Consider the following 21,807-nt stretch of genomic DNA (forward strand, 5'->3'; position numbering starts at 1 on the left):
AACATGGACCTTTATAGAAGGACAGAAGAAGTGCAAATTACACAAAACCTTTATTAAATATTGTTTCAAATACAGTGTTGTACTGATATAAAACATGAACACATTTGCTGGCGTCTGTTTAAGAACACATGCAGAAACATTTGGACAGGGCTGAGACATTGACTAGTGTTCTGGATGGACCCTTCCTCCATAATAAGTGCTTAAATACGCTTGTTGAGCTTGACAAACTGTCTTTGATATGATTTTTTTTTTATTTGTACATATGAACATCTCACACACTGTGCCACTTAAATGCACACATTGAAATCCATTAGATAAAACATTGTGTGTGTACAGAATACCGGAGAACAGTCTTACTGCGAACAAAGGAGAGAGGAAACTGTCTCAAACCTTTTCCAGTGTCTTATTTTATGAAACATGCGGCGTCAGTTGCTCGGGCTGGAGGATGCAGTGCTCTTGCTGTCCGTCTCAGAGTCCGTCTCCTCGCTGCCGCTGCTGGCTGCTGTTTGAGCTCCTGGTCTGGACCTGGATGTCTCCATCCTGCCCTGAGGCTCTGATGCTCCTCTGCTCATCAGGCCGTTCGAGGTGCTCTGGCAAGGCATCTGTCCGCTCACTGATGGAGAGCTGCTTACTGATGTGGTGAAGCTCTGCAGTGAGGATAATTATTGCCATGGTCAATCCTCTCAATAGAGCCTTTTAAGCTGTGTTGTCTTTACCTTTCAATTTTACAAAGTTCTAAATGTAGTAAAAAAATAAATAAATAACTAATAAAGAAAAATAAAGAACCCCAGAAGAGTCGTTAGACAGCTAAGAGCCTAGAGCTTAAGAAGGAACGCACCACTGTTTCCTGACTCATCAGCTCTTCGATCTCGTTGCTCCAGCCGAGCATTTCAGCAAATCTCCGGACAGTGTCCGCCAGGTCACCCAGTTCCATGTGGTCGTTTCTCCGCAGTGGGACCTTCTCAAACGGACCCACAGCATGCCGGTTCAGCAGGAGACGTGGCACAGTGGAGCGCACCGTATTCACCAGGCTGGCAAAAGGCTCAATCTATAAAACATTGAATTTTTGTTCAGATATAAGTGAACTTAAGATTTACCTGCCAAAGAAATGTGCTAGAAACCAATTTTAATTAATAAAGACATTAAAAATGCTATTGTCCACCTGTAAAGAGGTGCCCATAATGATTAGCAGGTCTGCTTTGGGGAAGTCTTCAGTGTGGAGGAAGTACTTCTGTGGAAGGTCCTCTCCAAAAAACACAACGTCAGGTTTGACTGTTGCGGCGCAGAATGTGCATATGGGGACGTTGTCATTCATTATGGCGTGCTGTGAGACAGACACAAATGAAGGAAGCATCAATGTGGTATCAAATGCAATGAGGCACTGTGTTGAAATATGAATGGTTTCAGATCAATGACTAAGTGTACCTTAGCCTCCTCAGCAGGGTACGGAGTGTAGCACAGGTGACAGGAAGCTGTAGCAAAACTACCGTGAGCTTCCACAAGTTTGTCATCTGGGATGCCACAAACTGTGAGAAAAGTTATTAAATATTATGAAGGACATTCATAGCAAACAGGGTCATCCACTTCAGCAAACAAACAGACCGTCACTGGTGGGCTAGATGAAAGGCAGTCAATGTGAACACCTGAAAGTGTCAGAAGTGCACGACTACTGGTGGTGTAAAAGAGAAACAATGAACACACATCTCTGAGGTGATGCGTTCATTGACTAAATGTTCACAAGAGCTGCTTTATTGTTTTTCTACAAACTTTTCATGTGGTTCAGAACAACACATCAGCAGTAAAACATTTTTAAAAAAAAGTTTGAGGGTTAAATGGGTTAAACTGGCATCCCAGTATGTGTTAGTCACTAGATATTTTGTCATTGTAACCAGTGGTGAGAAGTAAACATTTCAGGTGAGTCTTCTACAAACATCCCTTCATGTTATTGTATTTTTATTCTGAATGTTCTGAATGTCACACTGAATACGAGTCTCTTCTGCTTTGATTTATGAGCTGTGATGTTCTGCTTTTTGTATGTGTTGTTTCTTTTAATGCATAACATCAACCTGCCCAGGGACTGCAGAAGAAAACTAGCACTTTGGCTAATTCTGACACCTACACTTACACAATTTTGAAGGTAATTCATGTGTGTTGTCATTGATAAATAATTAGAATAAATTTTAAAAAGTTAATCAAAAAAAAACAAAGTAAATGGCACCGTCTTCAATTGTTTCTGTTTGCAGTTAATTGTGATATGTTTGGTTACATAAAAAATATATTTTTTGCTTGAAGATAAGTAATTAGAGGATTGGGTTTGAATTTGGATCGCATCATTTATTGTGCAAGTTTCTACTCTGTAATGAAAAAACTTCATGTACTTTCAGCTCGCCTGACAGTTTCATGTAAAGATCTATTTCTGGCTGATTTTTTGTTCCCTTTAACATCTCACTCACCTTTCTCCAGTCCGTCAATGTTCTGCGTGTACATTCGGAGCAGCAGGCCTTTGTGATGAAGCATGCGGATGAAGTAGTGTATGTAGTTGGGCCTGTGGCTGCCAGGATACAGCGCCTTGGCCAGAGAAAAGAAAGGCTGCGGGTCGTTGGAGAAGTAGTCGATGTTAAAAATGGCTTCTGGGTACGGGATGTTGTACTTCTCCACGTTGGCATAAAGACCTGTTCCTGGAGTTCTGAAGACGGGGAAGTACAAACATTTTTACATGTTCATTTTGGGCATTTCAGTACAAGCCTTCATTGAAGAGCAGCAAACAATAAGTGTCTTTCTCAATAATTGTTCCCAGGGATTAATAGCTCTTTTGACACACTTAACCAAGGAAACCAGAGCCAGTATGTTGCTGGACAGTTTCTATAACGACTAAGCAGGTTTACACTTAAGTTTTAGAAAAGGAACTGAACAGAGCACAATGAAAATATTCAAGGACTCGTATAGAAGAGAGAGAGATGAAGAGGAGGCTGCAGAGAGCACAGACCCTGCAGACACCGACCTGAAGTCTGGTATTCCACTGGCAGTGCTGATCCCTGCTCCGGCTACCACAACCACATTCTTACAGCGGCCAAGCTTCACCAGCCGAGACACAGAGGCAAGACCGCCCCGGGACCTGGACCCAGTAGGCTGAGGACCTTTGGACATCTTTCCTTTACTGGAGAGGAGGCCAAGAAAAGGCACATGATAGCATTTCTCTGCTATGAGCAACATCTAGAGGCAGAGTCAGAAATATTTCATATAAACAGTCTCTCTAATGTTTCCTCACCTTGTAGGTACACCGTCTTGTCCGCTGACACTCATCTGGCTGAGGTCCTGGGCCAGAGCTGAGTCCGTCTGCTTTTTGCGTTGTTTTCCATACGGGCTCGGCCCGGAGTCCTGGAGCTCTGCGGGGTCGCTGTGCCTGGCCTGGGAGCTGGAGCTGCGGGTTAGCCGAGTGACTGGAGGTTGAGGGGCTTTTTTATCCCAGCTGGACCTGGACCTGTTCATTCCAACACCTGTTGACAGCAAGAAAACAAACAAATCATTCAGCCTAAATGAAACATCAATCACTGTTTATGAGTCGTCATACAAGATTCATTTCCTCCGCGCTATCAGCTTAAAGCAAGATTTGTCCGAATGACATTTGAAAATTGAATTTTTTTTTTTATTTCTTTATTGTGCAAAATGTAAAATAGAAGCTTTTTGCTTTGTTTTTCTACCTGCTCTAATTAGTCATTGCCTTGCTTTCAGTGATTTGCTTTTCATTTGCCTCCCTCCTTTCCCTCCACCCATATTTAAAAAGCTGTTACACTGAAATTATCGTGGCATCCTTTCTGTTCATCCCCTTTGCACAGAGAGAAGCTGAAATGTTTTAAAACTGTCAACTGCTGAACAAAAGGTAATGGCTGCAATATATTTAGCAACCCCCCTTTGCTGCTCAGCAGCTATGCTAATACAGTCCACAGCTGTGGCAGCTTTACTGTTCAGGGAAAGCGGAGGGTATAGCCGAGGGGGGTGGAGGGTGAGCCTTAAAAAGAGGGGTGGTAGAGGTGAAAGGGAACCGTAGATTGACTGTGTGTCAACAAACCCAGCTGGGAGAGAAAAGAGGATGCCCCCTAACGGCCCCCTCAGACTGAGGAAAAAGAGAGTGGGAGGGGGGTGCAGAGATAAATGATACGGAGGCAGGATTCAATAAAGAGGGAACAGAGGAGTAGAAGAAGAAGAAGAGGAGACAGAAGGAGGAGGGGGTGGAGGGCTTCTTTTCCAAAGCTATTCTAGGCCTTCAAACAACTTCTATGAGGAATGAGTGTGAGTGATCAGGGAGAGGCAGCGAACAAGGAAACAAAAGAGCTACAACCCATAAAACATGACTGCTTCAGAGGGCAGCAGGGAGATAAGACGAGCTTTTCTCCAGCAGCACCTTATCGCCCTCCGGAGGAGCCGGGAGACGAACAGAGGGGTCACTGAAGGCTTACAGAGCAGAAATACAGCCAGAAAGTGATGGGTGGTTGTGGCCTTTAAGCTTTTTTTCCCCCAATTGCTACATTAACATTTAAAGAAAATTAGCTAGCTTAAAACAGATGTAGCTTTTGCCTCCTGGAATCTTGAAAATCTCTGTTTTCATTTCAGGCACTCAATCTTCTTTACCTCCTTCAAGGCTGGAGCCCCCACAATACTAGTGTGTTTTTTTCCTCCCTTGCACATCCTAAAGAACTATTAAAAAACAGCGGGATGGTGAGGGTCTTGCCTTTTGTCTGGGCTCCTCTAAAAAAGACACTGCTGAGTACAGGCAATAAATCACCAGCCCAGTTATTAAGGTCCCACACAGATGGTGTAGTGCAGACTCAACAGTGGTCCGGCCCACAAAATACTATGAATTTACTACATTAAACTTGAGTCATTGGAAAAATGTTGGTTACTGTTCAAAGAGAGACGTAGCTTCAACATGGGGGCAGATCTAGAGGAAACCAGCAGTAGAGAAAACTGGTGCAGCGGAGGCAGCAGCAGGTTTTCAGGCAAACAGTCAACAACCAGAGCAGCAAAGAACAATGCTGACAAAATGGAGGATGCTTCGACAAAAACCTGTAACAACTTAAGATGGTATTGTGCAATATTAAAAAATTTACATCCAGAAAAATGCAAAAAAAAGTTTTATGCACAGGCATACAGAAAGTTATTTTAGATAAGAGTGGCCCTCAATGCTATAAGATCCACCTTTTTATCTGATAAAGGCCTAATTGTGCCACAAATGCAGTTATTTTTCTTTAATGACAAATAAATCCCTGTATAAATGACAAAAGGCTTAAAAAGGATTTGAGAGCCCCCCTCGCTCAGCCTTTCACACGGCTCGTTCTCGCAGCTCTCCCCAGTCGAAAAGCTGAGCCCAGTGTGCCGCAGTACCGGACCACCAGGGGTGTAGCTGCTCATATGTTAGGACTGTCCTACAACACTGGGCACACCTCGCTGCTCACCATAAACCCCCGAAAAAAGTCAGACTAATGGGTAATCCTTTTACAAGTTCGGAGGCTGGGACTAAAACTCAAACACTGCCGAAGAGCAGCAGGCAAAAAGTTTGTGTCTAAACAACAACATGTGTTTAAATGACCAAAACCACTATCTGCTCGACATTTACTGCTCATTGACGAAGAAGTTCTTGCCTGAAATGCTAAAATGTAAAGTAGAAAAAAACAAAAGTATTTTAAAAAAAACAAAAAAAACAACAACAACCAGATAATCATTTCTACTTTGTAAAAAACTACTTCCATACAGGTAACTTCAACAATATACAGCAAGTCTCCTTTCAGATATTAGAAACTAATTATTAGTTAATTATGATTGAACTCAGTTCACACAAGTGTTTAGTTAATTAGACTTCACCTCATAAAACTGTGATCTAGTGGACTTTTATAAATATATATATCTACTGATTAACAACACACATACCTACACAAGAGCGCTCTGACAATAAATACTCCTGGAATGATAATATAAACTACTGCCTTTACACAGGTAACCAATAACAATACAACAACATTTGCTGGCTGATTACACCTCTGGGTGGAGCGACGCTGGGATGTACTATTGACATTAAAATGGTGCGAGATGTCCGGCCCTAACAGTTGCAACTAGCTGAGTGAGGAGGTTTGTCAATCAGTCAACAGTCTAAATATGCAAATGAAGTCAAAACACTTGTGTAGGTGGACTATTTGTGTGGAGGAGCTTTGAAGTCATGACAACAGAGTTGAAATTCAACCAGCCAGCATACAGGCTGATTTGCATGCTTGTCTAAAAGTAACTTGATATTTCTTTTAGATTAGGGCTGCAACTAACAATAGCTAATTTTTAATATATAAATTCAAATTGACAAATTGTTTTGTCAGAGCAACAGTCCAAAACCAAAATATATTCAAGTTCATAATAAAATAAAAGGAGAAAAGCAGAAAATCCTCAGATTTGAGAAGCTGCAACCACAAAATGTTTGTCATTCTTGCTTTGATAAATAACTTGTCAAAACTGTTGTTGATGACTTTTCTGTCAATCACCTAATCAATTAATCAACTGACAATGTCTGCCCTATTTTCAATGTTAAAATAGAAAATACAACACAAACAACAACAACAACAATAATAATAATAATTGTTCTCCTTATTAGGAAGAGAAATATACTAATTAGCATAACAAGACAGATGATCAGATCCTTATTGACTCTCAGCAGCGTGAACCTGCGACACTGTTACTTTATTCTGAGTGTTAAATAAACATCTACCTGACGTCTCTGGACTGACATGTCAGCGTCTTAAAGGAGATTTGGTTAAGTTTAATGAGGGGCTTTCCCCCTGCAACCCCTGCATTTAACCCTTCACTTACAGCAGAATTGAGAACAGCAGTCTTTGATCTCTGCTGCCCCCCAAACCACGGACGGCAACAGGCCGCCTGGTCACTATGGAAACCTCTTCATTACTTAGTTGGAGAGGCAACAGCTCTATGTTCTCTTTCCCCACCTGCTCACTAATGACATATCACTCTGTGTAGCATCTTTGTTGGACTCTCAGTCGACACAAAGCAGCGAGTCCTAATTTGTGTTAGTATATTGTTTGTTCACACACAGAGGGGAAGGAGGGCGGCGGAGAGCTAATTTTGCCCAATGGGTCGATGTCTAACTAATGACTCCTGTCCTGTTACCCCTCTGAGGAAGTACCAGCCCTAAATTAAGCACCAATCTACCAATAATGGGATGTGATACCATTTATGCAGCCACATAGATTCTTTAAGAGTAAAGGAGCTGAAAGTAAACGCTGCATGTTCAAGTCATCCCAACTGGAAACACAGGACCACTCTGTACCACAAAACAATGAAATTAAATGTAAAGCCATTCAAAACAAATAAATGCTACCCATAATCTGGGGTAATTAACTATTATTTTGTCAATTAATCTGCTCATTAACGTTTCAATTAATCGTTTAGAGTATAAAATATAAGAAAACTGTGAAAAAATGACGTCTTCAAATTGCTTGTTTTGTCGTATCAACAGATTAAAACTTCAAGATATTTAATTTACAATGAAATAAAACAGAGAAAATGCCAAATTCTCACATTTGAGAGGCAAATCAGCAAATGTTTGACATTTTTACTTTAAAAATAACTGAAACGATTATCAAAATAGGTGCTGATTAGTTTTTTGTTGATCAATTAATGAGCTGAAGTCTTGTTGGTTATAGAAATAGTCTTTGAAAACAGAATAGTTTTAACTTTTCTTGAAATAAAAAAGGGACATTAACTGAAAACAAAGCATCAGTCAGTATGATTAACTGTGTGTGACCAAATCCTCATTTTTAGAAAAGACAAAATCCACTTTTGGAAGTTTTTTCATTGCTACAAAAACACTGAATGAATTCTGACACAAGTGAAAAATAATAAATTGCCTCCAGTAGCGGAAGAGCTGCTATAACTGAGGTTATGCTGCCACCTGCTGGAAACAGCAACTCATTACACATAAAAACCACCAGCCCACTTTGGAAAAACAATCAGTGCCACATATACTGTGGTAAACTGTGACCAGCTTACATAAGAGGGCTGCATTGACTCCTTTTACATAAATTAGTTTTTTGGCTCGCAAAAAGCCACAAATCTCGATTCTCAACAAACCCGATTAGCTATTCAGATCATTTTCACACAAACTATTGACCCTGTTTCATGAGCAAATACAATCAATCAATCTCATTTGTCTTGATGACACCATGATAGACAGAGATATCACACACACACACACACATATGCATAGATCAGTCGATTAGCTATAAACTATTAAATTATTCAGCAACTATTGTGATAAACTTTTAGTCATTTGGGGTAATTTTTTAAAGAAAAATATGTACAAATTCTCTGGTTCCAGCTTTTCAAATGTGAATATTTTCAGTTTGAGGACATCATCTTGGGCTTTAGGAAACAGTCATCGACATGTTTCACCGTTTACATTTTATACACCAAACAACTAAGTGATTAATCAATAAAATAATCAACAGATTCATCAATAATGAAAATAATTGTTAGTTGAAGAACTACACACGTGACACAAGAACACAATGAGGATGTTTTCAGTCATATGATGCCAAGCAGATTATATATACTGTTTCTGAAAGTGATTTAATTTATCAGGCAAGTTAATTACAATTTTCATAACTGACTGAAAATATTATTTTCTCTAAATTGAAAAGCTTGTCATGTGTTGTTTTTAATACTGAACAGACTGAATAAGTTATCTTGTGGAGGACATGTGTCATTCTGCTTGATATTTTTACACCAACAAACTCCCAGAAAACTTCAGGTCTTTTAAATCACAGCTGAAGACTTTTCTGTTTGCTGCTGCCTTTTATTAGGGTTAATATCGTACACTGCATTGTAACTTTTAATCTCTGTCTTATTCTATTTTAGCTTCTTTTTATTTCCAATTTAACACTTTTTAAAATTGTTTTTAAATGTATTTTATATTCTGTCTTAATGCCTTTTTATGCTCTCTGTAAAGTACTTTGAATTACCTTATTGTTGAAATGTGCTATACAAATAAACGTGCCTAGTCTTACCAATTTAACAGCTTTGACATTTTAGTCCTGGACCACTAATTAGCTTCACCATTCAGCATTACCTATCCAGTTCTATTTTACAAAATGAGATACATAACAGCTTTTCATTGGAGAGAAACAGTGTAGGTAGAGTCACATGAAGTAAACACAATGGAGCAAACAAGTGATAGTTGAATGTCTGCAATTTTTTAATTGTACCACCAAAGCTCAGGGATTCATTACATTTCCAGCTAATCACCCTGATGTGGCTCTAAATCTTAAATTTAATTAAAAAATATATACCAGGCTTTTGGAAGCTGCCTTTAAAATGTATTTGGGGGGATTGTTGTTAGAAGGTGGAAGTCCACAATCCGTAGACCTGCTCTGGTAAGAACAATAATAACATTTAGGATATAAGGGGGCTATCATCATCATCATCATCATCATCATCATCGTTAGCTACCTGTCTTTCCAGTGAGGAACTTTTGAATGTTGAGCAGACGGCGACGACAGACAGGCTGCAGACTCTTGTTTTACATCCGAAACGAAACTCGCTGAGCTTTTCTTTTTCTTTTTAATCAGTAAACTCGGATCTTGTGGTGGAGCCGCAGCAGTCTGGTCCACCTCTGCTGCAGCTGTACTAAAGGTGTCTCCTCCTGAAATACAAACACTTTATCTGCATGCAGCACAAACTGTGACGGTGTTGGAGGACAGAGATGTCACTCTGCTGCTATTTCCGGATACTAAAGAAGTCATTACGAACGCGGGCGGGAAAACGGAGCTGGAAAGTCACGTGGTGCTGTGTTTCCGGTTCCTGAGTCCCAGTCTGGTTTTAGGATGAGAAAAAGTGGATGTATACACGGGTTCATGTTTTAAGTGTGTGTGTGTGTGTGTGTGTGTCCAGCTGTTATGTGTGCAGCATTTATCTTCTGGTGTTATTCTAGTAGTGAAGTAGAACAATACTAGTTGTGTCTTCTAGTATTGTTCCTTCTTTTGTTTTATGTTTTTACACTTATTTATTCTTAAGATTTTTCATTGTCTTTTATCTTTGTTTCCATTTCTTATTGCATTGTAACTTTTTAATATGTAATTGCATTGTGTATTTTCTGTTTTTATGTCTGTGAAGCACTTTGTAAACTTGTTTTTGAAAAGTGCTAGGCCTATATAAATAAAGTTTATTATTATTATTATTATTATTATTACAATCTGTTTTAAGAATACACTTTACAGCTGCAGCGATTAATCAATTAGTTGGCAACTATTAAATTAATTGTGAACTATTTTGATAATCAATTAATCATTTGAGTCATTTTTTAAAGAAGAAAATTTCCAAATTCTCTGATTCCAGCTTTTTAAATGTGAATATTTTCAGTTTTTTTAAAGTCTTCTACAACAGTAAACTGAATATCTTAACAGATTACTTGATAATGAAAATATTCGTTAGTTGCAGCCCTAATGCACTTTACTTCAGGTAAAAACACACAGAAATAGAAATCAGAATAGGTCTGTGACTGTTCTTCATCCTTTTTGAGGCCTTATTTCAAACATGATAAAAAAAATGGTTGTAGTACAGCTGTATATTTGTCAGGAAATTCTTGACTGAAGTGACTGATTTTGGTTTTGAAGATCTCTCCAGATTCTCCAGACCAAACAGTGATCACAACTTCACAACTTAACAAAAATAATTCAGAACATGAAATGGTAGCTGACAGAAATACACCCAAACAACAATGAAATAATTCAAATGACTGAAAATATATTGCAAAGTGCTTAAGATACTGTCTAATATATCAGATATGTCAATTTTATGATCACAAGCTTATACTGATGCATACACTGCATTTTTTTATGAGAAAAAAACACTTTCTTCCCTGCAACACCTGACAATATCATATCAGGACTGTATTTAGACATAATTTTCTTATTTTATATTTTAGAAGTTTTAGCTTACACAACTGAATCTTCTCGTATGTAACAGAATTTGACACTGTGGTTACCTGAACGCTTCCTCTCACCCAATATTAGTTGGGATCAGGACCAGCACCCCCAAAACTGCACAGATGGATGGATGTAACACATTTGCATGTCAGGTGTTGTTATGGGCCTTCACCTATTACTTTCTTAATTTTAACACACAGAGGGCCTCTATAATACATAAAACAGGTAGTAGAGCCAGGTGATAATGCAGGACCTGCCTTAATCACCCCCACCCCCACCAAACACACACACAGTATGCAATATAATGTATATTTGTACACATATATTTTTTTATGTCTCATCTTTCTCTTCTCTCTCCTTCTTTTTTCTACAGTTGTAAATATTTATTTCATAATCTAATTGGAACTAGAGCGCGAAGAAGCCACATTTCACTGCCTTCAGTGTTGCTACTCACTGTGTTGCTGTGCATGTAACAATAATCTTGAATCACTTCAGCTAAAAAGCAGCTCAGAAATGCATATTCCCAAACAAATTTCCAAATAATCACATCACCACAAACCAGCTGACACACCTGGGGGGTTTGTGGCATCTGAGCCACGCGGGAAGTTTCACATTCTGCACAGACAGTCATCCGGCCTTAACATAATCATGCTTTTTTTTTGTTCATGTCAACTCCACTTATGAGGGAAGTATTAGATTCCGATCTGTTTTTAATCCTGGCGTGATAGCTGACGTTGAAGAGACGATCTTTGCATTATGATCCAAGAGGAGGATGTACGTCACTTCCACTTTGAGGGCAGGAAGTTGTTTTGGGGGTTTTGTTTTGTTTCCTCTCCCGCCAAAGTCACCATATAGACAAAACCACTAAATAAACCTTTATTGTATTATATCTACCTCATTTTTCATTCATGTCCCCACATTTAATACTACACCTTAAGGAAATTTCTGAATGTAGATCTCAAGTTTAGTTCTTAATTATCACCAAAACATATCAGAAATTTTTCTCATCTCTTTAAAATGCAATTTCCCTGTGTTTGTGCATTCACGCCCACATGCACAGACACAATGGAAGTGTAAAAAAAAAAAAAGAGTGAACTACAGTATTAAACAACAATGAGAGCAGTCAGACATTAATAACTACTTCTCTCTGCAGCAGGATGAATGCATGTGCTTCAGTAAACGCAGCCAGCAGCTGGAGCTCCAGTCTGCGGACAGTGTACCTCTGTGTTTTTATGGGTGGAGACTGAGGTCCTCCTCCAAAAAAACAAGCAGACAACACCACCAGCAGATACTTCATTACAGGCCGTGGAAGCTGAAAATTATTTAGGGCAGTTGGTATTTAAGTCCTTCTGGCAGCGCATTGTGTACATTGGATTGACTTGCTAACGTTACAAAACGAGGTAAGTTGCCAAATCACCTTCTAACTAGTTGGGGTTCAGTTTGATGAAGAACTTCTGCAGACGGAGAAAAAACTGAGCCATTTTATCGTTCAAACAGGCTTTTAAGCAAACTCCATCGACCGTTATTAATCAGCGGGACAGATAGGCTGACGAAAATACCGATAAATGTAACGCCAGATTGATTTATTTGTGAAAAAGACGAACCGTTAAAGTGATGTTTGGTATTTCGGGAATGACGTGTCTGTTTAGGTGCCTCAGCTAACGATACGTTGAGACTGGATGCGAAACAACCACATTAGCTGTGATAAACACGACGGATAAACGTTATCTGGCTTCAGAAGTCACACAGAAACCCTCTTGATTAAATTAAATTGTACAGAAATGCTGCTATTTTTTAAGTAAGCATGCGCGGCTGTCGAGTTTTAACGCTAACTGTGTTTGGGGTCAACGTTAGCATAAGTTAACATTAAATGTACAGTTGACGCAGGCGCAGTGGGCCATTAAAGCTACAAATACTTGTTCCTGTTATCCCGGGATACTCAAGGTGATAATGTTGTTTACTCACCGGGCTTTTGTCCACACAGCTGTTAAATGCTTGCGATAAAGTAATAGGAGCTCCTTAAGTTTAAATTTAACCTTAATAAACGCGATGAGCAAACGACGTGAACCAGACACATTCAGGTTGACTTTTCAATAATGTGGGGAACAGTTTATTGAGATAAAGTCTGCATCGGAGGTCACTGTTGCTCTTTATTAAATTAACTTACATAAGGGAAAGGCTACCTCACCATTATAACGTTTTATGATTGATTATAGAACTTGTGTCCTAGCCATCTGTTTTCATCCTGTTGTACAGCTCTGTGACAGACCGTGAACAGGTCTGCCTTGTTTGAGGATCAGCAGCACGCCCAAAGCAAGCTCCTTTATTTACTTTGTATACTGCTCTGCCTATTCCAGTCCCATTCCTAACTACTGACATTCAGTTAAGGCTTCTGACTGCAGACTGTCGCACATAAAGCATGTCATGCTATTTGGAACAACTGCTTTTAATAACATATGTGTACCTACATGTCACAATTACAGGGTAACCTGGGTTAGCACACATTTGAAGCTAAATATGTACCAGGCAAAACAAGATGACACTGTATCTTCATCTTCATGAATACTCCAATATGTGAATTTTAAGGCATAAAAACAGAAAAATCTTGGAGTTGTTTCTGCTGTTTTGCATTACACACAGTACAGGTAAATGCACAGGAAAATATGCAACAACAAGCACAGGCATGGGTCTTAAGGGTTTAAGGATGCCAGAATGAAAACCATTTTGAGCCGCATCATCAGTGTCGGACTGAGTAGCTTTCGTCACTGTTTGTTACACTTTATGTCTGAATATATTATGTGTCACTGGCTCTTTTGGTGATTACCTCATTTGTTTTCCCACAGAGATGAGTCAGGCGGAGCAGGTGCCTGAGGACATGCCTGCATACCTCCAAGATGAGCCAGGTACTACAGGTAAGTGTAGTTGCAAAGGGCCAAAGGTTTTAGATCACGTCTTAGCACAGTTGTCTGTGCATAATTAAGATGTATGACACATTATCTGGAAATATGGCTTATGAAGTTAACTTGATGATCAGCTATTTTTGCAGTGTGTGGCTGTTATTGTCTGTTGTACTATATTTGCACAGATTGAAACTTTAATTTTTACAGCTATTAGTGTCTTGATTAAGTTAAATTCCTATTGCAGAATTCATGTGTCATATGATAAAATCCTTATTATGGGTCAGGTATCATTGTATGCCCTGAATATCAAGACGAGGCCTGTGAAGATGCAGTATGTTCAGTATGTCCTTTTGTTGTTTTTTAATCAGACACCCTCAAGGACCACCCACAGACACAGCCAGGCATGTTTGGCAGGCTGGCGGGGGGATTGTACGGCGCCACCAAGGGGGCTTTAGGAGCGACGGTGGGCGGTGTGACCTGGATAGGAGGAAAGAGTCTGGACCTCACCAAGACCGCTGTCACTTCTGTAGCTGCGGTGCCCGCAATGGGAGTGGGGCTGGTTAAAGGAGGAGTATGTGCTGTAGCTGGAGGAGTGACCGCTGTCGGTTCTGCAGTGGTCAGCAAAGTTCCCATAGGAGGAGGCAAAAAGAAGGACAAGTCTGACTGACGGGAAGAGGAGAATGAACGCACACAGCTGAGGTTGTTTTACAATCAACAGCGGCTGAGCAGGAAAAGAGCAACAGAAGACTCAAAAGTTCAGTGTACATGTTTTGGTGAGGGGTCTGCGCTTTGTTTTTGATTTCTTTTTTTCTTAAGTTTGTTTTATATATATATGTATATCTATCTATCTATATATATATATATATATATATATATAGATATATAGATATACATATATATATATTTTGTAAACCCCACATTCATTCAATTATGTGGTAAGGACCTACAAAGCAAGAACTTACAAAGACTCTCCTGCTCTGTTGTGAAAGGAAAACTATGATCACCAGTGCCTGAAATAAAATGTCCATGTTTCATTATTTATAATAAACCACAACACTTTTTTTCACTGTATTTGACAGATTAGTTAGCTTTAGCACCAGAGGAGAACAGCTTAGCAAAGTAAGCGTTAATGCACTAAAATGTCACTTGCAAGACAATCAATGATTGATTATGATCTATAACTGACAATGAGGTGTTTATTGGGAATTGGAAATGTTTCACTGTCCACTGGCAAACACTTTTAAACGGATCTGGAAATGTGCACAGCATTCTTAAAACACCTTCCTGTTCAGTAAATTGTTCAGGATTCACAAATGAACAAATAAGTCTGAAGATGTGAAAAGTGCGGTCCAGTTTAATATGGTTGTGACAATTTGGATTTTCCTCTGGTTATGTCCTCAGCTCAGTAAGAAACAACTCCTTCTTTTGATACAGAATCTGATTTATTACAACAAGAGTCGGAGTATTTTGATTGCGATGAACTTTATTTCCAGTCAGAATTACAGCAATGACTGAACTAGTTGAGTCTAAGTTTGTTGAATCACATTTTATATGTTACACTTCTTTTGGCTCCGCTATACTTACTTTGACATGTTGCCGCTCTCAAATCAATATATTTAATATGTCTCCTTCAAAAATAAATGAGTCACATTTGGACACAGAAGTTTCATAAATGTAAAATAAATGTCTTCCACTGCACCAAAGCTTGACCCGTAAAAGGACACTTAGTTCTGAACCATAACATTTCCCAAACGCTCCTCTATTATGGCCTATATGGTCACCGTGTTTACTATTTCAATACCTTTTTAACTGTAAAATGCAAGCCTTGCGTCATGCAGAACTAAGGTTTCAAAGCTGTTATTTTTATCAGTGTTGCAGAATGTTTGGAAGTTTGCTGAACAGTGAGAATTTATTGAAACATGACTATGTTGTATTCAATACTTGTTTAAATAAAACAAATGCTGAAGGTTGTGTATGTTTTGTGTTCCATCATGAAAAGATTCAATATAAATACTGTGGGACTAAAACAGTTTCTCATTCAAATTATTCAGTTTGTCAGTTAATATTCAGAAATTTCTACAGAGGTTTAATTTCAGAACCCAATCTGCCTCTTCAAAGCTGACGTATTTGTAGATTAATTTATTTTGTGTAGTATCATCTTTTATTGTTTGAAGCATTTTTAGTTTTTCCATCAAAATGTCCTTTTTCTGTTAAGAGTGTTAGATGTGATAATTCCTCTTTCCTTTTCTTTTCACCCAGACTTAAAGGGACATTTCAGTATAACTCATTTCAGCACTGTTTGTATCTTGGTTATTTAAAAAAAAAAAAAAACTTCAGATGATATCAGTCAGGGACAAGCTGTTTTCCAAACCCAACAAGTTCCAGTTAACTTTTAAGTTAAATAAAGATGTACACAAACATCTCTGTAATGCTGTATTCAGTGTATTGTATTTATTTTAATGGGTGAGAATCCTAAATACAATTGCAACTGCAAAATTTGAGTAAAATACCATGTAAAATACATTTAACAAAAAATAAGAATGTTCCCTTCTTACAACCCTACACAAGATGAGGAGTCACTTGAAAAATGTTTGGATTTTGCGTAAAACGCTAAATGGTAAATTATGGACAAGAAAGGAGATCACAGATTCAGTACTGGTAAGATATGAATTTTATGAGATCAGTTGAACATTTCTAATGTCTAATTCTGAGATCTCATCAAGACAATAGGATCAAATGGAATAGCTACTATATACTATGTACAGTAAACATTTAAAGAACAGGTTTTTTTAAATTAATTTAGGAGTCATGTTAAATGACAGTTGAGTATAAAGTTCAGCACATAAATAATCAGAAGGCATTTACAGCACATCAAAGCCATTTTTAATACCGTTTTTACTACAATAATTTGGGGATTCATTCCACAATACTACTAACTAAATCATGTTAAAGCATGTTTCAGATCTTTTGCATTCTAAGCCAAATCCTTGATCTTGAAACTCTGCACTGTTTACTCTTCTTCAGGGGCGCCTATGATCACAGGTCCAACAGAGGCCACAACCTTTGGCTCTTCCCTCTTCTGGTCCACAGCCTTGGCATCTCTCCCTACAAACAAACATACAAACATGGTCAGATTCAAGTGGACTTTGCTAATGAATTCTGCATATTATAAATCAATCACTTACTTTTTCTACTTTTTCTGTAGCATGATGGCTCACAGGAGCCTCCAGCTACAGGGCTGCACACAGCTGTACTGCAGTGGATGTACACCTGAACAAGGAAAACAGTGTTGTCAGATTCATACAGAAATATTTTGCAGCAACTTTTTCTTTTAATCATTTGATCATTACCTGTTCCCTCATGGGTGTTAGTGAGCCGGGATCCACAAAGGTAAACATTTTGAAAAGGAAACGCCTGTAGTGACTTGGGAAGTCCAGGCCAGAGGAGGCATCAACTGGAACCAGTGAGGACAAGTAGCGATCATCCCTGTATGGACACCTGGGTGAAGAGCAAATTAGGTCAAGGCAATGACAATTACATAGTTTCATATTAGTTTAGTTTAGTTTTCTCCACTGGAGAACAATTTTTATCTGTACAATGGCCTGCTAAGATGTTATCTTGGTCACAATTCTTTAATAACCAAACTTAAGGAATTCTTACCAAAATGTTTGTTATGTGTTTGTTTAAAAAAACATCACTGGCAGATATTTATGTAAAACTCTCTTAAATTAGTATCAGCCTCAAAACTAAAATAATCAGTAATAGTGAGCAGATCTGACCAGTATAAACTTTGACAAAACTTGAGCATGTTGTCACATACAGGACAATTGATGTTTTAGTTACCCGTCTATCAGAATGTCCCACTGGGGCAAACTGTGAGGGTTGGGGCTTATGGTTGTCCAACAGCGACCAAGAGTCAGGACAAGCATGGGATCTGTCTTCTCCAGGAGTTGAACCTCTACGTACACTGGGTCCCTCAGTACTTTGGTCACAGGATAGTCTGCCTCCGTAAAGAAAGAGCTATAGGCCACATCCACTGTAAGAGCAGAGATACCAGTTAAATATTAAATTATGAAATGATCTACAAACAATGCAAAGCTACAAGGCTGACAAACACTTACCTTCATTACAACCCTTTGTAAAGCACTGTCCGTTAGCCAACCTCAGCGCCACTCTGATGGGTCCCAGACCAACAGCTGGTAGAGGAGGATCTTGTAATGGCGCAACATCTACAACCACAGTTTCAACAGAAGTGCCAATGTACCTACACTGGAAGAGCACTCTGAAAAGAGAAAACTGGCATTATGTTGCTTGGCCAGAACATTTACTTGAACACTGTAACACTAAAAAAAAGATCCCCTACTCAAAGTAGCTGTCCCTGGTAATGGCTCCAAGAGGCCCAACTCCGACCTCATATGAGGAGGACATCCTGTTCTCATAGATTATGACACCAGGCTCCTCCTACAAAAGGCAAGAAAAAAATCGGCACTGTGGGGTGAAATTCTGCGTAGACTCTATTTATTTGTTTTGTTTTATGAAAAATAGAGAAAATACAGGTCTTACCATAACAACAGAGCCACAGCCAGTAACAGGAAACTGGTAGATGGCGAAGTGTGAATTAGAGTCAACATGAGTACAGCCTTGACCTTCTCCCGCCAGTGAGATTGACTCAAGGTCAATGTTGGGCAGAGTAGCATCTCTGGCCACTACCACAATGAACTGGGCATCCTTTGTGCACTGGACAGTTACTGGCACAAAAACACGAATTGATAGGTTGAAAGATTAGATGTTATTGACGAAACATAAGAAATACAAAGATGTAGAACACATCTTTATCAGATTATTTGTTTTGGTTTATTGACAAAACTCCAATCAGTTTTAAAATACAACATGTCATCAACTAGTCAAGGCAACTAGAAAAATAATTAGATAATAATTCAGAGAATATTTTTTTTAAGAGAATTACAGCCTTTTCAAAAACTTACCTGCTTTTCCAAAGTAGCACTGTCGGCCATCAAAGCAGCAGTTTATGGCTTCACATCCAGCTGCAGAGATATCAGGATGTCCGCACGGTATTCTCACACTTGCAGCCACCTCACAACTCTGGACAGGCTCACTCTCCTTTGGTGTCTGTGGCACTCCAGGGTGCTGCCGTTGAGGGACCTGCTGCACCTGATCATGGAATACCTGAGGATGTTTAGGATCCTTGGGCGGTGGACGGACTTGTGGTGGCTGAGGATGTTGAGGATACGTAGGCGGTGGACGGACTTGTGGTGGCTGAGGATGTTGAGGATACCTGGGCGGTGGAAGGACTTGTGGTGGCTGAGGATGTTGAGGATACCTGGGCGGTGGAAGGACTTGTGGTGGCTGAGGATGTTGAGGATACGTGGGCGGTGGACGGACTTGTGGAGGCTGAGGATATTTAGGATCCTTGGGCGGTGGACGGACTTGTGGTGGCTGAGGATGTTGAGGATACGTGGGCGGTGGACGGACTTGTGGAGGCTGAGGATGTTGAGGATACGTGGGCGGTGGACGGACTTGTGGAGGCTGAGGATATTGAGGATCCTTGGGCGGTGGAAGGACTTGTGGTGGCTGAGGATGTTGAGGATACGTGGGCGGTGGACGGACTTGTGGAGGCTGAGGATGTTGAGGATACGTGGGCGGTGGACGGACTTGTGGAGGCTGAGGATATTGAGGATCCTTGGGCGGTGGACGGACTTGTGGTGGCTGAGGATATTGAGGATCCTTGGGCGGTGGACGGACTTGTGGTGGCTGAGGATATTGAGGATACCTGGGCGGTGGAAGGACTTGTGGTGGCTGAGGATACTGAGGATCCTTGGGCGGTGGACGGACTTGTGGCGGCTGAGGATATTGAGGATCCTTGGGCGGTGGAAGGACTTGTGGCGGCTGAGGGCGTGGAAGAATCTTTGGTGCCTGAGGAGGTGGAGAGCCCTTTGACATCTGAGCTTCTGTCTCTGTCCAAACTAAGCACCCTAGCAGTGCTAGCGCCACTAAAGAGGTGGCACTCCAATGCTTTGCCATGGTTTCACAGCAGTTTGACCTGGACAGTCCCCAAGTGTACCAGTTGTGTGCTGCCACATTTATATGTGACTAGACTTGATGTTTTAAAAACCCTGCCTCTGCAGCTAAATAACCACCAATCACGGCTTCCTAACTTCAATAGCTACTTAAAAATCTCAGGGGTTAATTATGTAATGATTTGAGAAGCCTTTGGGCAACTTTACAAGACCAATTGTATGAGTGGCAGAAGGGGATGAGACGCATTTGGCCTATCACATCAGGTGATGGGGTGAACGACAGTTTGACATTAAAGTATTTACTCAGAAATCCAACATTTGGGTTACAATAACCTTTTCAAAGGTCTTTGTGAACCCAATTTGTCACCAAATATTTATTTTGCTAGTGCACAATGGCAGACATATTGATCTTTTCTCTGAATCTGTAACATTTACCAAACTTTGTTAATTTGACGGCCTGCACTTCACCCCAAACTAGGTTAGTCATTTTACCCTTGCTGCTGCGGTGCCTATTATGAACATATTCACTCATACCACCATTACTTAACACAGCCATGTTGCACTTTCCTGTACAGACAGCTCTAAATCCAGTGCAAAAGAAACACATGAAGCTTAAATATATCTGCAAGTCTTGGAAAACCTTTCGATCTGAACATGACTGTATGGTATTATATAGTGATTTTGGCTAAGTAAAGGTATTTTCTGTTTATGATAACTGCCAGTTTTACAATTGCTTGGGGTAATGATGTTTGAAGTGAATTTTTTGAATTAATGCATTTGAGGTGAATTTTAAAATTGACCTTGCAGTGGACCAGAGCTAACCCTAACAACCCACTAATGGAGCATTCCAGAAAGACATGAATAAAAGCTCATAAGTTGTTATATATCTCTCAATATAAGAAAGGATATTCGTCAATTTGGAAACAACCCATTAATCCAAATAGGGAAAAAACTGTTCTGTGGGAATCATGGGTGGGTAAGAACACTCAAAAAGTTATTGATTTGTATAGAGCAGGCATTTTTAAGTCCTTTCAAGAGCTTAAAGATGATTTTGGCATAGCAGACAAGAGGGAGCTTTGGAGGTATATCCAAATCAAGAGTTATATTAGATGAAAAGGAGAACAACCTATTATCCTATTTTAATTTGCCTAGGAGTGTACAATCAGCTTCAGTCTTTTATAAGATGATGGCAAACACTCTGCACAGGAACTGTGAAAATTTAAGGAAAATATGGGAAAGAGATCTTAGAACATAGAAGAGGATAAATGTAAAAATATGGTGACAGATGTTGGGTGGTCAGTTAGAGACACAGTAGACAAATTTACACATTACAATAGGTATTATTATACACCAGTTTAACTTTAAAAAATGGGACTCATAAATGACCATTATTGTTGGGAGTGTAAAAATGAAACAGGTGCTTCTCCTCATTTATTTTCTTTTGTTTCTCCTTCTTTGAAACAAATAAAGTAAAGTAAAGTATTTGTGAGTGGTTGCATAGGCCACTGCCAGAAATCCCTCAGCAGTGCTTATTAGTCAACTGGTCTGTCCTACCAACGCCACTTCAAGGATCGTTCTCTGCCATTGGAAGAGCCAGACAAAACCAGGTCTTGCTGAGTGGTTAAAATTGATGAGAGACGTTTCCTCTTTAGAAGCTTTAATCACAAGGACTAATAATTACCAAGGAAAGTTTTGTGAAATTTGGTCTAAGTTTCTGATATATATAAAGGAAAGAACCTAACATGAAGTAAATATTCCTACAGTTTGTTTTGTTTTTAAGGGAAATATGCTACCCCACATATTGATACATGGTGCAATCTTATTTTTTATTTTTCACCTGTCTCCATAGTCTACTATTTGTTTGTTTTTTACTATACCTGTCGCTAATTC

At 39.5% G+C, this 21,807-nt stretch overlaps 3 protein-coding genes across 5 annotated transcripts; 1 reads left to right on the top strand and 2 right to left on the bottom strand.

Annotated features, from left to right (window-relative positions):
• Positions 1 to 31: 31 nt before the first annotated feature.
• On the bottom strand, positions 32 to 9,779 carry si:dkey-103i16.6 (uncharacterized protein LOC557125 homolog). Its single transcript, XM_044357927.1, has 8 exons — positions 9,505 to 9,779; positions 3,269 to 3,497; positions 3,002 to 3,157; positions 2,454 to 2,686; positions 1,426 to 1,526; positions 1,163 to 1,324; positions 839 to 1,048; positions 32 to 647 (listed from the first exon to the last, which is right to left on the bottom strand). Exons 2-8 carry the CDS (start codon positions 3,487 to 3,489, stop codon positions 426 to 428), a joined length of 1,305 nt encoding a protein of 434 aa, XP_044213862.1. The 5' UTR covers positions 3,490 to 3,497; positions 9,505 to 9,779; the 3' UTR covers positions 32 to 425.
• Positions 9,780 to 12,150: 2,371 nt separating this feature from the next.
• Positions 12,151 to 15,850, top strand: tmem263 (transmembrane protein 263). Of its 3 annotated transcripts, none has more exons than XM_044357929.1 (3): positions 12,151 to 12,379; positions 13,823 to 13,891; positions 14,248 to 15,850. In XM_044357929.1, exons 2-3 carry the CDS (start codon positions 13,825 to 13,827, stop codon positions 14,544 to 14,546), a joined length of 366 nt encoding a protein of 121 aa, XP_044213864.1. In that variant the 5' UTR covers positions 12,151 to 12,379; positions 13,823 to 13,824; the 3' UTR covers positions 14,547 to 15,850. The 3 variants fall into 3 exon arrangements, with proteins under 3 accessions (XP_044213864.1, XP_044213866.1, XP_044213865.1); XM_044357931.1 differs by lacking the exon at positions 12,151 to 12,379 and adding an exon at positions 12,403 to 12,923; XM_044357930.1 differs by lacking the exon at positions 12,151 to 12,379 and adding an exon at positions 12,953 to 13,292.
• Positions 15,851 to 16,370: 520 nt separating this feature from the next.
• Positions 16,371 to 20,207, bottom strand: LOC122986436 (zona pellucida sperm-binding protein 4-like). The gene is made up of 8 exons (XM_044357716.1): positions 18,865 to 20,207; positions 18,443 to 18,627; positions 18,243 to 18,340; positions 18,001 to 18,161; positions 17,723 to 17,915; positions 17,230 to 17,377; positions 17,065 to 17,149; positions 16,371 to 16,984 (listed from the first exon to the last, which is right to left on the bottom strand). The coding sequence occupies exons 1-8, from the start codon at positions 19,919 to 19,921 to the stop codon at positions 16,890 to 16,892; spliced, it is 2,022 nt and encodes a 673-aa protein (XP_044213651.1). The 5' UTR covers positions 19,922 to 20,207; the 3' UTR covers positions 16,371 to 16,889.
• Positions 20,208 to 21,807: the final 1,600 nt, after the last annotated feature.

Source organism: Thunnus albacares, chromosome 7 (assembly GCF_914725855.1).
Source record: "Thunnus albacares chromosome 7, fThuAlb1.1, whole genome shotgun sequence".
NCBI classification, from domain to species: Eukaryota; Metazoa; Chordata; class Actinopteri; order Scombriformes; family Scombridae; genus Thunnus; species Thunnus albacares.